Genomic DNA, 14,998 nt, shown 5'->3' with positions numbered 1-14,998 from the left:
GCTGGATGAGGCTCTGGCCAGCCTGATCTAGTGTGGGGTGTCCCTGCCCATGGCAGGGGGGTTGGAACTAGCTGATCCTTGTGGTCCCTTCTAACCCTGACTGATACTATGATCTTTCTTGCCTTGCCCACAGCTGGAGACCTTCTGGAGCAGATCAAAGGGCACAAGGAGTTTCCATGCTATGTCTGTATGGGAGCAAGCAAACAAGGTGGGCTCCAAGCTTCTATTGCATGCTGAGACAGCATCTTCTGCCTACCCATAACCTGCCTGTTGTTCTGTCCTGCTGAGCCAGGAACAGCAAACCTCAACCCAGAGGCTCTGGCTTGCTCACAGTCACAGCTAATTAATTAATTAAGAGGCACCTTCATCAGTGGAAAAGCAGAGGGTGAAGTGGTCCCTGATGATTTGATCTGAGCAAAGAGGCTGAAATGATGGCTCTTGGGAAGAGGGCAGCATGTGAGGTAAGACCACAATGGGCATGATGCTACATAACCACCAGAGGTACCAGATAAACCCTTCCACAAAGCTCTGCATGGGGAAGCTGTTTGGAGATGCTCTGCAGCATCAGGAGGTTCAACTCTCCCTCTTTCTCCCCAACACCTGAGCCCTGCTGAGCCCCCAGGAAAGCCTTCAGACCCATCCAGGAGCCCAGCCCCCAAACTGATCTTCTACTCACACAGCTCAAAAGCGATGCTGGAGTTGTCACACCAGCTCTGCTCGAGTTCAGCTCAGGATATCTCGGGGAGGGTGAATGCAGAGGCAAACCAACCCAGCCTGACCCAAAGCCTGGGAAGGAGAGAGGGCATAGGGATGTCTGGGCATGGCATACTGGTCCCATTAAGCAGTGAGCACCATTTTTAGAGGGGAGTCAAGTAGAAGCAACTTGCAGGGCTGCATCTGACCCCATAGGGCACCGTGGTGGTACAGTACAGCTTCTGGTTGCTTTTTGTGGAGTGACAGCTCAGCTCTCAGGTCCATAATGATCCCTTTTAGCCCCCCCAAAAAACTCCAGGCAGGTGGGTTACAACCTGCCCTGGACTGGGATGTAAAGGAGCATCCAGCTACACACTGGATGCTGGCACAGCCCCATCCTGAAGCACCATAGGAAAGCCTCAGCCAGGTGAGAGAACCCACTAGGAAGAACCAGCCCTGCTATGCAAGGCCTGCATCCGTCACAGGTGGGGAGGAAGGAGGTTAAAAACAATACAGAGTTAAGCACCATAAAATCTACACTGGTCAGGTCATAAACATGAGAAGAAAATGAAAGTAAAGCCACCACCTTCCAGCCTGGTCCAGGGACGCTGCTGGGGCTCTCCAAGCTGCAAAGTCATCACCCTGGAGGCATCAGTCCCAGCACCTCATCCCACCAGGGCTTGGACAACTATAATTTGCCATCGTTGCATCGGGAAATCCTTTTGGTCCCCATGTGTTGGAGGAGCCTGGGAAGGGAGGAGGTAGGCTTAGCCCTGGGAAGATGCGGGGAGGCTTCAACTGTGCAATTTAGGGGCATCTCCCTGCCTGGGCTTGGCTCCGCGGTGGGCAGCGATCCTCCTCCTCAGCTCCCAGGCTCCCCTGGAGGGTTTCCGTGTCGTTCAGCGGCTTCGAGGTAGACGTTCGTTCCTGCTCTGTCTCCGAGCGACCTGGTCGGTAAGATCTCTCTCTCCTGGGCTCGTGGGGTGTGCGTGCTCTGTCCCCACGCCCAGGGCATCCTTCGCGTTCCGGTTGGGGTTGGGTTTTGGTTTGTTGTTGTTGTTGTTTGTCCCATAATCTCTTTTCTCTTTGTTCGTTTGGTTTCCCCACTTGCTATGTGCTATGGACATCTTCCCCCTCTCCCAGCCCCTGGCTGCCGCTCAGCCACGTCCAGCCAGAGGGACGCCACCGTACCCTTCCTCTCAGACACCACCGCTCCCCCCACCCCGCCGTGGCCCGCTCAGCACGGCCTCAAGGTGCAGAAATCCAACTCTTGAGGCTTCCTCCGAAAATTGCAACTCTCCCGGGGCAGCAGGCGCCCGCCGGGCACCGAGCACTTCAGCGCCCTTCTCTTGAAGCCCCGACCGCAGCTCTTGGAGCAGGAAGACCAAGGTCCAGCTTCCCAGGCCGGGCAGGGCTCCCCGCAGAGCCGGACGTCCGCCGGGCGCTCGGTGGCGTCGCACTCGGCGGCCGGTTGCCCGTAGGAGTCGCGGCAAGCCACGGACCTCTTCTGCAGGCCGTCCCCGCAGGTGACCGAGCAGGCCTCCCACCCCCCCGCCGCCCACCTGTAGGAGGGCCGCTTGTAGCTGGGCCTGCCCCCGTCCAAGCGGTTGGACAGGCTGAGGACGCTGTTGTTGAGGTCGGGTGGCGTCTTCCCCTCCTTTCTGTAGGAGGACTTGTCCTCCTTGCTCTCCTTGGGGAGGTAGAAGGAGTAGCGTACCCGGGGAGGGGTCATCTTCCCCACGGAGAGCACCTCCAAAGTTAGGGGCTCCTGGATGGGCTTGAAGGCTTGGAGGCTCTCGACGGCGGTGCCGGTGCCGCTGTAGCGCAGGACGCTGCCCTTCACCATCAGGTCCCTCTCCACGGCCGAGACGATGAAGTGGCCGTTCAGCAGGTACTTGCCCTGCCCGTTCTTCAGGGCCAGGTAGTTGTCATCGCTGATCAGCCCTTTGTAGCCCCGCTGCCTGATGTCGATGTTGGAGGCTCCGGCAGGGATGACCACGACGAAGTTGTAGCCGTGCCTGGAAGAGAGGAGCAGCCAGGGCAGGCCATCAAGTAGGGGAAGAGCTCACTGTGCTATGGCCTCGACCTGGAGCTCTCTGAGGGGAGACCTCATTGCCCTCCACAACTCCCTGAAAGGAAGTTGGAGTGAGGTGGGGTTGGTCTCTTCTCCCTAGTCTCAGGTAATGGGATGAGAGGAAATGGCCTGAAATTGTGCCAGGGGAGGTTTAGGTTGGAGATGAGGATAAACACCCTTCCTATACGAGTGGTCAGGCACTGGAACAGGCTGCCCAGGGAGGTGGTGGAGTCACCATCCCTGAAGCTGCTCAAGAAACCTGTGGCCATGGCACTTTGGGACATGGTTTTGTTGCTCTGGTGGTGTCAGGTTGGACTCAATGATCTCAGAGGGCTGTTCCAACCAACACAATGCTATGATTCTACAGCTACAGCCCTGAGATCCTTCCACCCCTACAGCTATCTACCTCTTCTCATGAAGAGCAGAAGATCATTTTGAATCTTCCATCTATGCTGAGTGTCATCTAGACTGAGACCACCCAGCATGAGAAGATTTTTCAGATCATCTGGCTCAGTATGGATGTCATACCACCAGCAGAAGCCAATGGCATGTTAAATGTGTCCTCCTTCAGAGCTAGCCCAGGTCCCCACACAGTGATGGACACTACCTTGCTCAGGATGGACTTATCCCCCACCACCACCTCCATGACCTTCCCACATCCACCCCAAAAAGCAGAGCTGGGAGAGCAGGAAGCAACACGTGGTCACCTGACACTTACATGGGTTTGGTGAACAAGCCTGAGACCTTCTTGCAACTCTTGTTGTCCCCTCCACAGACACTGCATTTGTCAAACTTCTTCTTGGAGCCCAGCTTCCCATCACAGCCTGCTTTGATGCATTTACCCTGGACGCAGACGGAGGTGGAGTCTGGAGAGCAAGGGGTGCCATCCACCACCTGCAGGAGGGGGAGCAGGACAGGTTGTTGCATTTCCCTGTGCGAGCCCAAACACCTCCCAGCAGCAGCCATCTGACCTAAAGCCACCCAAATCCACCCAGCAGGTCCTGAGGAGACACTAGCAGGCATTGTGTCCCCCTCTGTCCATGGTATGCTCTGCAGTTGAGCTTTTTAGGGTCTCTGAGAAGAGTTGCATGGGGCTGTGGCCCTTCTCCATCATTTTCATCTTCATTGTTTTCTGCCCTTTCAAAGGGTCCAGGATACACTGAGGACAGAGCTCACACCACCCCACTCCACCCCACTTGTGAAGAGCACACTCATCACTTCTGCAGCACTGGAATTCTCATCCCCTATTTCAAGATGATGGGTATACCCCAGAGGAGCCTTTACAAACCTAGAGGAAAACTCAACCATGGACCAACTCCAGCCCTGGAATTAATAAGCAGAGTTGTACAGGCTGGTTCCTTCCACCCTGGTGGATTCTCATCCTCTACAACCTCATCTAACACCAGACAAGGGGAATTCATTGATTTCCAGGCACACTGGAGTCATCCAGAATTAGGACAAGAGGAAATGGCCTCAAGTTCCACCAGGGGAGGTTTAGGTTGGATATTAAGAGCAATGCCTTTGAGCTGGAAGAGGGGACATTTAGGCTGGAGATTAGGAGGAAAACCTTTTGAGTGAAGAAGGTGGTGAGGCATTAAACCTGTCCAAGGAGGCTGTGGAATGACCATCCCTGGAGGTGTTCCAGAAACCTGTGGCCATGGCACTTTGGGACATGGCCTCAAGTTGCACCAGGGTGGGGTTAGGTTGGATATTAGGAAAAACTTCTTTCTTGCAAGAGTGGTCAGGCATTGGAACAGGCTGCCCAAGGATGTGATGGAGTCACCATCCCTGGAGGTGCTCCAGAAACGTGTGGCCATGGCACGCTGGGATATGGTTTAGTGGCCGTGGTGGTGGTGGGTCGATGGTTGGACTCAGCGCTCTTAGAGGCCTCTTCCAACCTTAATGATTCTGTGATCCTACAGCCAGGAGGCTGATCCTAGGTGGGGTTCTCACCAACCTTGGGTGCCAGCACGTAGAAGTAGCCAGTGCCATTAGCCCTGCAGATGAGCTTGCATTTATCCCGGGGGGACACGCCGGAGTATTTGGGCACCCAGGAGACAGAGGCGGTGAGGCGGTTGGTGCTGTGGCTGTAACCATTGAAAGCCTCGCACTGCTCCTCACGGAAGCTCTTCCCTGGCACTGGGGAGAAAAAGAAAGAGGGATGTGTGTGAAATGGGCTCCTCAATTTAAGAAGGACATTGAGACACCTGAACACGCCCAGAGAAGGGCAAGGAGGCTGGGGAGGGGTTTGGAGCACAGTCCTGTGAGGAGAGGCTGAGGGAGCTGGGGTTGCTTAGCCTGGAGAAGAGGAGGCTCAGGGGAGACCTCATTGTTCTCTACAACTACCTGAAGGGAGGTTGTAGCCAGGTGGGGGTTGATCTCTTCTCCCAGGCAACCAGTGGCAGAACAAGAGGACACAGTTTCAAGCTGTGTCAGGGGAGGTTCAGGCTGGATGTTAGGAAGAAGTTCTTCCCAGAAAGAGAGATTGGCCATTGGGATGTGTTGCCCAGGGAGGTGGTGGAGTCCCCATCCCTGGAGGTGTTCGAAAAAAGATTGGATGAGGCACTTGGAGCTATGGTTTAGTTGTCAGGAGGTGTTAGGTGTCAGGTAATAGGTTGGAATTGATGATCTCTGAGGTCTTTTCCAACCTGGTTGATTCTATGCTTCTATGACTTGGGAGAGCAGCCTGCAGCTCCAGCACTGGTTTGCTGGGGTTGTTACGGGTCGTGCACGCAACAAGCAGCAAGAAGAGCTGCAGCCCCTTACCTGCAGCAGAGCAGGGCTCCAGGTTGCAGGAGCGGTACTTGACGCGGATGCCCTCGCAGTAGGAGCCTCCGTTGGCAGGCACTGGGTTGGTGCACTCCCGCTTGGCCAGCTGCACCCCACCGCCACACGTCCTCGAGCACTGCCCATAGGGTGCCCACTTTGCCCAGCCGCCGTCCACCTGTGGGGATGGGATGGGTTAAGAGCCCCTTCCCCACCAGCTGCATCCCAAGCTGGGGCTCTCTGGGCTCGGAGACATCTCAAGACTGGTGAAGCTGCACCTCCAATACTGTTTGGGGCCCTCGCTCCAAGAAGGGCACTGAAGGGCTGGAGTGGGTCAGGGAAGCGATCGAAGCTGGGGAAGGGTCTGGAGAACAGGGCTGGTGAGGAGCAGCTGAGGGAACTGGGGTTGTACAGCCTGGATAAAAGGAGGCTGAGGGGAGACCTCATTGTTCTCTGCAGCTCCCTGAGACAAGGCTGGAGCCAGGGGGAGGTTGTTCTCTTCTCCCAAGGAACAAGTGATAAACCAAGAGGAAACAGCCACAACTTGTGCCAGGGGAGGTTTAGCAACATGAGGAACAATTTCTTCCCCAGAAGGGCTGTGAAGCCCTGGAATGGGCTTTCCAGAGAACTAGTGGAGTCACCATCCCTGGAGGAATTGAAGAGCCATGTAAGTCTGGTGCTAAAGGACAGGATTTAGTGGTCATCTGGCAGTGTTGGGTTAATGGTTGGACCTGATGATCTTAAAGGTCTCTTTCAGCCAAAAGGATTCCATCATTCTATTCTATAAGTCTGTCCCTTTGCAAGCAAAACCTCTGCCTCCAAACCTGCCCATGACCGGGTGGAGCAGAGCAGCAGCATCCCTCCTTAGAGAATCATGGAATCATTAAGGCTGGCAAAGACCTCTAATCTCAACAAGTCCAACCATCAACCCAGCACCACCCTGCCCACCAAACAACATCCCAAAGCACCACGTCTGCATGTTTCCTGAACACCTCCAAGGGTGATGCCAGCCCTTGAGATCCTGGCAATAGCCAAGAGACTTCCATGAGGAGAGGCTGAGGGAGCTGAGGTTGCTTAGCCTGGAGAAGAAGAGGCTCAGAGGAGACCTTATTGCTGAAGGGAGGTTGTAGCCGGGTGGGGATCGGTCTCTTCTCCCAGGCAACCAGCACCAGAACAAGAGGACACAGTCTCAAGCTGTGCCAAGGGAGGTTCAGGCTGGATGTTAGGAAGAAATTCTTCCCAGAAAGAGTAACTGGCCATTGGAATGTGCTGCCCAGGGAGGTGGTGGAGTCCACATCACTGGAGGCGTTTAGGAAGAGCCTGGATGAGGCACTTGGTGCCATGACTTAGTTGATTAGATAGTGTTGGGTGATAGGTTGGACTCCATGATCTCTGAGGTCTTTTCCAACCTGGTTAATTCTATTCTATTCTATTCTATTCTATTCTATTCTATTCTATTCTATTCTATTCTATTCTATTCTATTCCATTCCACTCCATTCCATTCTATTCCATCTCTTATCAGCAGCTCCCCATGCAAAACCTCAGGGTGAACTCATAGGATGGTTTTGGGGGTCTGTGGTGCAGGTACTCACCCTGTACTTGCTGATGTTGTGCCTCTCCACACAGGCACCCTTCAAGCAGAAGCGTCCCTCGCCACAGCTGGTGCCATCTGCCCAGGGGAAGTGGCGAGTCTGGCAGACGATCTGCCCCCGGGCCTTGCCCGTGCACCACAGCTTGGCACAGTACTGCATGTAGGGGCAGGGCTTGGAGCCCACCCCAAAGGCCAGCTCACACTGCTGGTTCAGGCTGTAGCTCGTCCCTGGCAGGTCTTCAGGCAGTGGGATGGGTTTGGCAGGCTGGTCCAGCAAGCAGTCTCCTGCAGCAGAGGAGATGAGGTTGTCTAGGTGGGTGCTTGAGGGGACCAGTGTGGAGAGGGAGAGGTGAGGGATGGATGCTGGTGGTTTGGCCAAAGCTATGCCAGAGGGATCAAGGATATCCTCATGGTCAGCTGTATCCCAGACCCAAGGCATTCCACCTCTTGGGGATGCTGGTGCTGGAAGTCTCAGGGCAGACATCCAGCACCAAGGAAGCTCATCTGGTGCAGAAGCATCACCAAACTCCCCATTCCTTTCAAGACTGTTTGCAGAGGGAGGAGAAGAGCTGTTCTACAACCCTTCCTCCTCTCCCAGCAACCAGCCCCAGGGCTGGATCCTGCTCCCACGGGGCAGGGGCACAGGTAAGGGGGTGAGGGGGTGCAGGAGGGCTCACCATGGCCGCTGTCAAGGAAGTCAGTGATGATGGCAGCACTGCAGGCTGACCAGGGGTTGGCACGGTCGATCTGGATGAGGGTGGGGGACATCATGTGGTTGGTCTTCAGCCGGCCAAAGACCTCCTCACAGGCCTTCACATTGTCATGGGGCATGTTGAAGACATGACCTGGGAGGGGGATAAGAGTGGAAGGCATGAGTAACCTCCACTTGGCACACAAGGTAGGGCCCCCACAGCTTCTTTCAGTGAAGGAAACTGAGGCACAGAATGGGGCAGACTCTTCCAAGGACTGCAATGGACATCTGAGGACACACATGGGGAAAGATGATGCTTGTGCATGTCCTGGATTGGGCTGGGAGCTGGAAGAACACTTCAACACTCACCTCCTTCCCTCCCTCCTCCTCCTCCCACTGCCCATCACAAGTGCTTGAGGGTTGGACCTGATGATTTTCAATGATTCTATGGTTCTAAGTGTCTTTGGAGGTAGGCCTGCCCTCCACCTTACCATTCCATGACTCCTGAATCCTGGAAGCCCACCTGAGGTAGCAACCACAACAGCTTAGCCTTTTGCTTTCTCAGCAGCTCCTTCCCACCCAGCTCTGGTGTCCCAAGGTGGAATTTCCCCATCGCCCACTTATGGCCTCTTCTGGATGCTGAAACCAAGGTTATATTGGCCCCTGCCCGCTCCTGGCATTCATCCCGAGAGGAAGAGGAGCATGAGGAGCCTTACCCAGCTCGTGGGCAGTGGTGAAAGCTGATGGCAGCCCGTCGTCCTCGATGACAGAGCAGCTGCGCTTGGGGTCGCACATGGTGCCCACGTCTGCCATGCCCAGCGTGTCACAGGTGGTGGCACCACACAGGTCCTGCAAGGCAAGGGGACACCAGGGATTAATCCCAGGGCCAGCGTGGACATCGTGGTTCCTCATCCCCAGTCCATCCCCAGCACCCCACTGGGAGCTGATCCCAGGCTGCTTGGAGGGGATGGGGACCACACCAGGCTGTGGAGGCAGGAATCCTCACCCAGACCAAGCTGCAATGGGCTGTTTGCCTGGCACCAGGGATGCTTCTGTGCTGGCATCCTCCCATGCCTTCAGCAACATCTTATCTCGCCCAAAAGGCTCCTTCAGCCAGGGAGGAGCTGGTTTTGACATGGAGGAGTCAGCCTGGCTCCCTTTTTCAAGGACTGGACCCAAGAACTGGTGGATGGGAAGACAGCTGGCCTGGGGCTCACAGCTGACCCACTTCTCAACCTCATTCCTCCTCCCTAGGACCAAGGAGCCTGGACCAGGTCCTGAGGTTCCAAGGGCCAAGGGAAGTCCCCCCAAGCCACTTTGCAGACACTTCAAGGAGCAACCAAGCCCAGATGCTTGAAGGAGGAGCTGGCCCAGCCTTCTACCCTCAACTCAAGAATGACCAAACCCCCTGTAGATGCAGACAATAGGAAGGTTCTCTAAAGAGTGGATCTTTGCTTCATCATTTTAGGTGGATCCTTGCTTCTTCATGGTCCAAAGGTTTGCCTGTGCAAATAGAAGGCCAATTTGAAGAGCCATCACTGCTGCAGCCTGGTGAGAGCATTGTCCTCAGATACCCTCTTCCCCTGCAGGGGCCTGTGGGTGGCTTGAGAGAGCTGGAGCATCATCTCCATCCCTCGGTGTCGTCCCAGCTGGGCTGGGAGCTGCCGGGGAGGCCGTGTAGGAGGCAGGGAGCTGCTTTCCACATGAAAAGAAAACGTAAGGGGCTGGCTGGGCGCTCCCCTGCTATAAATAAATGTGATTCATGCTTGGTGCTCGCCCAGCCAGAGCTCTTGGGTTGCTCGAAGTCTCGCCTGAGCTGCTCTGCCAACATTTCCAGCGAGGTTTCCAAGCCCAAGGCATTCCCGGCGCAGGCAGGTTCAGCCGTGGGTAAATAACAGTCCTGATGACTTCAGAGAGCCCCAGCCAGGGCTGAGATGGCTTTAGCAGGAGATTTGTGGCTACAGAGTCTGGAGGCACAGACAAGACCAGGATCTCTGGAGAGGTGAGGTGGAGAAATGCCCAGGTCTGGGCTGGCTGGTGGAAAATCCCGTCACACAAATCCTGTCACACAACCAGGTTGGGCTCTCCACTCTGCAATGGTTGATTGGAACCCCATCACATCTCTGATCCCACCATACAGCAATGCTGGCAGGGACAAGTAGGCAATGCCACCACTGGTGAGCGTGGGGTGGCTCAGCAGGGCTGGCAAGCCCAGGCACAGCATCCCCTGTCCCCAAATGCCACCAAGAGCCAGTGCCCAACACCACATGGAGCTAACCCAGGGATGCAACGTGCCCAAGCTGCCTTGTCTGTGCCCTCTCCTGGGGCAAGTGAAGGTGGGTCACAGGGTGGGAGGACAGAACATCTGGGGGAAGACACAGCCACTCACAGCTCCCTGCTCCCTGCTCTTTGAAGAGCTGCTGCTTCCTTGCTGGCGTGGAGAGCATCTGGCTGCCAGCCCAACACCTGCACTGACACACTGACCCACTTCTGCTCTGAACCTTGCCTGCCCTGGGTTGCATGGAGGAACAGCTCCTAGTGTGTTTTGCCTCACCCACCAGCCACAGCCTCCCAAGGACAGCCCTCTGTACAAGGCTGGGCTCTAGTGAGAAGTCCTGGCTCCCCAAAATCACCTCCTCCAGCCAGAGCAGGTCTAGCCTGCTCAAAAGGAGAGAAAATGAGAGGAGGGAGCTACAGAAGGGAGGAGGCAGAAAAGCAATAGGTTTAAGGTGGGAAAGCATCATGTAAAGGGCCAGCTCTGCCTTTGCATGGTTCTCACCATCACTGATCTCCCCTGCTGCCATCCCAAACACAGGCAGGACACTCAGTACCCCAAGGGGCTGCAAGCAACTTGCTAGGTGGATCATCAGGACTCTTCTGCCAGCCTGACCTTCATCCATGGGCACTTCTAAGGCTTTTCTTCATCTCCTTGTGAACTTCTCAAGAGGCTCTACAGATCAGTTGGGTAGGACCTTTGTGGCTAGTGCATTAATTCACCTACTCAGAGACCAGGCACAAGCATGCTCCCCATCATGGGAGCATCCCATCTCTGGCTGCAGCCAGATGTTCCTCGGTGTGATGTCCCTTTGGTTATACAACAAGATGCTCAGCAAAGCTTTGCTGGTGGGACATCAAGGTTCAGGATGAGTGGGAAGCGTGGCCAAGCCCTTGGCTGCGGTGTGCAATGCGGTTTCCAAGAGGCAGGAGCGTGGCTGAAGGCTGGGTGCTCTGCAGGACCCTCCAACAAGCACCAGCTCAGGTAGGAAGGTGAAGCCTGAGCAGGATCGAGCTCCTCCAAGGCAAATCCTGAATCCAGCACAACCAACGCTGGAATGGAGCAGAGCTGGGTGGGAGAGGACAGCCCCATCCATCAGCAGCTCGTTGACACAACAGGGAAGCTGCCTATCAACCGGGCTGGAGATGAAATTTAAGTCGGGGGCTTATGTAACAGCTTTTTTGGCAGGGAGATAAGCTCGGGGGTGTCAGGGGACCACAGATGGATGCACTCAAGGAAGGCAGATGTCTCCTCGACCCTGTGCCTCTGCACTGAGCTTGCCTTGGGATTTCAGGAATGGATGGCTTAGCAATGTGTAAAAAATGCAGCTCTGTGCATCGCTGGGACCGGCTCCGTCCCACCTGCGGCGCCGGTGACCTCACCAGGTTTCCACCAGAGATGGAGCTGGCTTGTCCCCACGGGGATGTCAGCAGGTCCTCCTCTCTGCAGGCAGGAGCTGCTCCAGCAGGCTGGGATTCAACCCTTCCTGTGCTCCAGCAGGATTTACAGCCAGCTAGAGGACATGGACCCTGCCTGGGGCGTGGGGGGACAAGGAGGATGGGTGGGACGAGGTCTCAGACATCCTGCACAGCATCACTCCTGCTCCAGGCCATCATCAGCCCATGCTGACTCCAGGCAGCTGGATGCTATATCCTTCCCACCTCTGAATGCTCAACCTGGAAAGATGTTTTGGGAATGGTCTCCCTGCTGTTGAAGGGAGTTCCCAACCTGTCCCTAATCCAAAGACATCTTAGCAGGGATAGGGAAAGGAGAAAATGCAAGCTGGACTTGCTGACAAAGCCTGCTACGTCCAACACGAGCTGTGACCACCACCTTCAAGCCAGGCTCATCCTTCTCCCCTCCCATTAACAGTTTGGAGGGTTCAGGCTGGAACACCCCCAGCCATGTCAGTCCTGAGACAGGACCACAGGGAAGCAGTGCCACCCATTTTATCAGAGTGGGAGGATGGAGACGCTCATCCTGGGGCAGCAATCACCCCATAAACCTTTCCAAAGGTCTTTCCATTGACATCTTGGCAAAGGCCAGGGACAGTCATGGGGAAGACTCTCTTCTCTCCCCCCAAAAAAAGGGCTGCAAGTGTTGGCTGCATCTCCAGAGCTGTTCTTCCAGCCCTGAACTGGCTCCACAGTGAGCAGCCAGCACGCAGAGGAGAGGTCCAGGTTCTCAGGAGGACCTCACGCATGAGTCAGAGGAAGCAGGGAGAGGTTTCTTTTCTTGGCAGGTGGCACTGGGAGCTCTTCCCAGATGAGGAGGGGGAACTGGGGCCCTGTTCCTTCTCTTCTGGGCTCAGACCCCACTTTTTGGGGTGCACCAGAGATCTTGGCCACTGGCTGCTGAGGCTCCTGCCAAGGGGCAGTGGAGGGAGCAGCAGGATTCAGTCCATGGCAACAACCTGCCTTTGAACACTTCCTGGCCTTTCTCAACACACACACACACACACACACACACACACACGGCAGGGCTTTCTCTGAGCTGCTACCCAGAGGACAACAAGGACTAGTTCAAACGAGCTTGCTCCACACTTGTGCTCCTCCCACCCCAACATCTGAGGGTGGAGGGTCCCTTGGGAAGGGGGGGGGGGGGGGCGGTCAGCCACCAGCACAACCTGCTCCAGAGCACGCCAGAGGTGACATACAAAGTGTCAGGAGCCCCCCAGCACGGTGTCAGGGCTCCTTGAAATGTGGGGTGAGCTGGAGGAGCACCCACCTGCTTGGTGAAGAGGATGGCAGTGTCCCAGTACTCCGGGTGCTTGTCGCTGACCTTGTTCCACTTCTTCTGCCAGGCGCAGAAGTTGCGGAGGGTGAGGGCAGCGTTGCCGGTGACCTTGGGCCCCTTGTCGTCCTGCCCGATGAGGAGGAACTTCACCACGGAGATCTGGATGGGGTTCCGGATGCTGGGATGCTTGTAGAGCCGGGCGGCCGTGGCCATCAGGGTCAGCAGGTAGTGCTGGAGGTCATCCCCGTGGAACTTCACCATCGACTCGTCGGCCACCACCAAGGTCTCCACGTAACGAGGGACCGAGGCAAAGCGTTTGGCCCGACCCCCTTTCCCCCCTCCACGTCCCCGGTACTTGTCCAACGCCTGCAGCACCCCGGGCGTGAGCCCGGAGCCCACGGCGCACCGGGAAGCTCCGGCCCCGGCGGGGCGAGCGGGGCTGCGGCGCTGGAGGCGATGGACACCCCCGGCCGCCCCCCCCAGCAAAGGGCTGATGATGTATTCGGCTCCACGGTAACCGAATGCCCCCCGGAGCCCCCCGCAAAGGCTGAGGGCGGCGAAAGATTCCCGGTCAGCGTTGACATCCCCCGAGTAAAAACAGTGGCGGAGGTTGGGGAGGGGGCGGGAGGCACCGGGCGCGACCCCCAGGTGCTGGGCAGCGAAGGCGGGAGCGATGAAATGGGCGTCGGGGGAGAGATGGAGGTAAAAATCCTCCCCGAAAGCCGAAAGCTGAAAAACCACCGCTTGTTCTCCCCGGGGGGGTTCGGAAGCCCCCCTCCTGAAGTAAGAGCGGCCGTTGATATCGGGGTCCAGGCGGACGGGGGTGACCAGCTGAGTGTCCACCTCGGGCCCCACCGAGGGCAGGCTCAGCCCCGGGGAGCCCAACAGCAGCAGCGGCAGCAGAGGCAGCATCGTCCCGGCGAGCTCAGGCCGGCGGCATCGGGCTCGGGGTTTTTTTTGGGAGGGGGGAGGTGGAGGAGGAGGAAGGGGGGAAAGAAAGCAAGAAACACCCCCCCTTCCTCCCTCCCTCCTCCTCCTCCTCTTCCCAACACTCGGCTGGAGGGAAGCGGAGCGGCCGTGCGAGCCGCCTGCCCCGCCGCTACCTGCCTTATGGGGCGTTTCGGGCTTAAGTACGGCGGGACCGGGAGCGGGGGGAGCGACGGAGGAGGAGGAGGAATGGGGGGGGTGGGGGGAGAGAGGGAGGAAGCGGGGCGCGGTTTGGCCCCGCCGCAGCCACTCCGGTGCGGGGGGCCGGGAGCGGAGGAGAGGAGCCGGGAGAGCCGCGCTCCGCCCGGGACTGCAGCCGCAGCCTCCCCTGGACGGGGTCGGCACTGAGATAGGGGGGGTGCGGGGTGGGATGGGACCCTCTTCTCTTGCAGCAGAGATAGGAACCTGCAGTCCCCCCGGCGATGGTCCCTTCTACTGAGCTCCGTTTCGCTTCTCCCCGGTCCCCCAAGGACGGTTCCTGGTCCCCGGTTCCTCAAGGATGCTCATAGTCCCCTAACGATGCTCCCAGAAATGGTTCCTGGTACTCTAAGGATGTTCCTCGGTCCCCCACAGATTCTCCCCCATCCCCCAAGGATGGTCCCTCGTCCCCCATGGATGCTCCCCGGTCCCCCAGGGATGTTCTCCAATTGTTCTCTGGGCCTGCTCTAAGCAGAGGGGGAGGTTAAAGCTCTGTGAGTCCCCTCAGGGAGTAGGGTGTCTGGTTGGGGCAGGGGTGTGCAGTGAAGATGGAAGGTCCTTGCTGGTGGTTGGGGCACTTCAGCAGAGTAGGAGAATGCCCTGTTTGGCAGCTGAGGGTTCAGCTCTCAGACAGGAAGAGATGTTAACACAGTTTTCACAGCCCAGATGACTAGGTGTCCCTCCAGACACCTTCAGACCTACCACCCTAAGGCCCTCCCCTTCTGTCCCTCCAGACCAAGGGTGCCCTGGTACTTTTCCCCCCCAGGGGACCAGCTTTTGCTATATCCCTCACTCAGTGGCTCCATCCAAGGCACAAAGGGGCAATTTCCACTGCTGGGATGGGCTCATTCTCCCTGCATCCCCAGGACCACCAAAGGGAGCACTTTGGTAAGTGCTAATACCCCAAATGCCCCCTCCTCTGAGACCCCAGAACACACCACATGGAGTATATGGGAATGGCCCCATGTCCACCAAACACATTTGGG

The 14,998-nt window shown here is 57.0% G+C and overlaps 1 protein-coding gene across 1 annotated transcript; it reads right to left on the bottom strand.

The window, feature by feature from the left end:
- Positions 1-1,930: 1,930 nt before the first annotated feature.
- On the bottom strand, positions 1,931-13,777 carry ADAMTS15 (ADAM metallopeptidase with thrombospondin type 1 motif 15). Its single transcript, XM_009906487.2, has 8 exons — positions 12,819-13,777; positions 8,533-8,665; positions 7,803-7,970; positions 7,127-7,410; positions 5,534-5,711; positions 4,725-4,906; positions 3,486-3,661; positions 1,931-2,711 (listed from the first exon to the last, which is right to left on the bottom strand). The coding sequence occupies exons 1-8, from the start codon at positions 13,737-13,739 to the stop codon at positions 1,931-1,933; spliced, it is 2,823 nt and encodes a 940-aa protein (XP_009904789.2). The 5' UTR covers positions 13,740-13,777.
- Between the last annotated feature and the right edge of the window lie 1,221 nt (positions 13,778-14,998).

The sequence above is a fragment of the Dryobates pubescens genome, chromosome 34 (assembly GCF_014839835.1).
Source record: "Dryobates pubescens isolate bDryPub1 chromosome 34, bDryPub1.pri, whole genome shotgun sequence".
NCBI classification, from domain to species: domain Eukaryota; kingdom Metazoa; phylum Chordata; class Aves; order Piciformes; family Picidae; genus Dryobates; species Dryobates pubescens.
The sequence above is the reverse complement of the archived record's forward strand: the minus strand, read 5'-3'. Positions and strand labels throughout refer to the sequence as shown.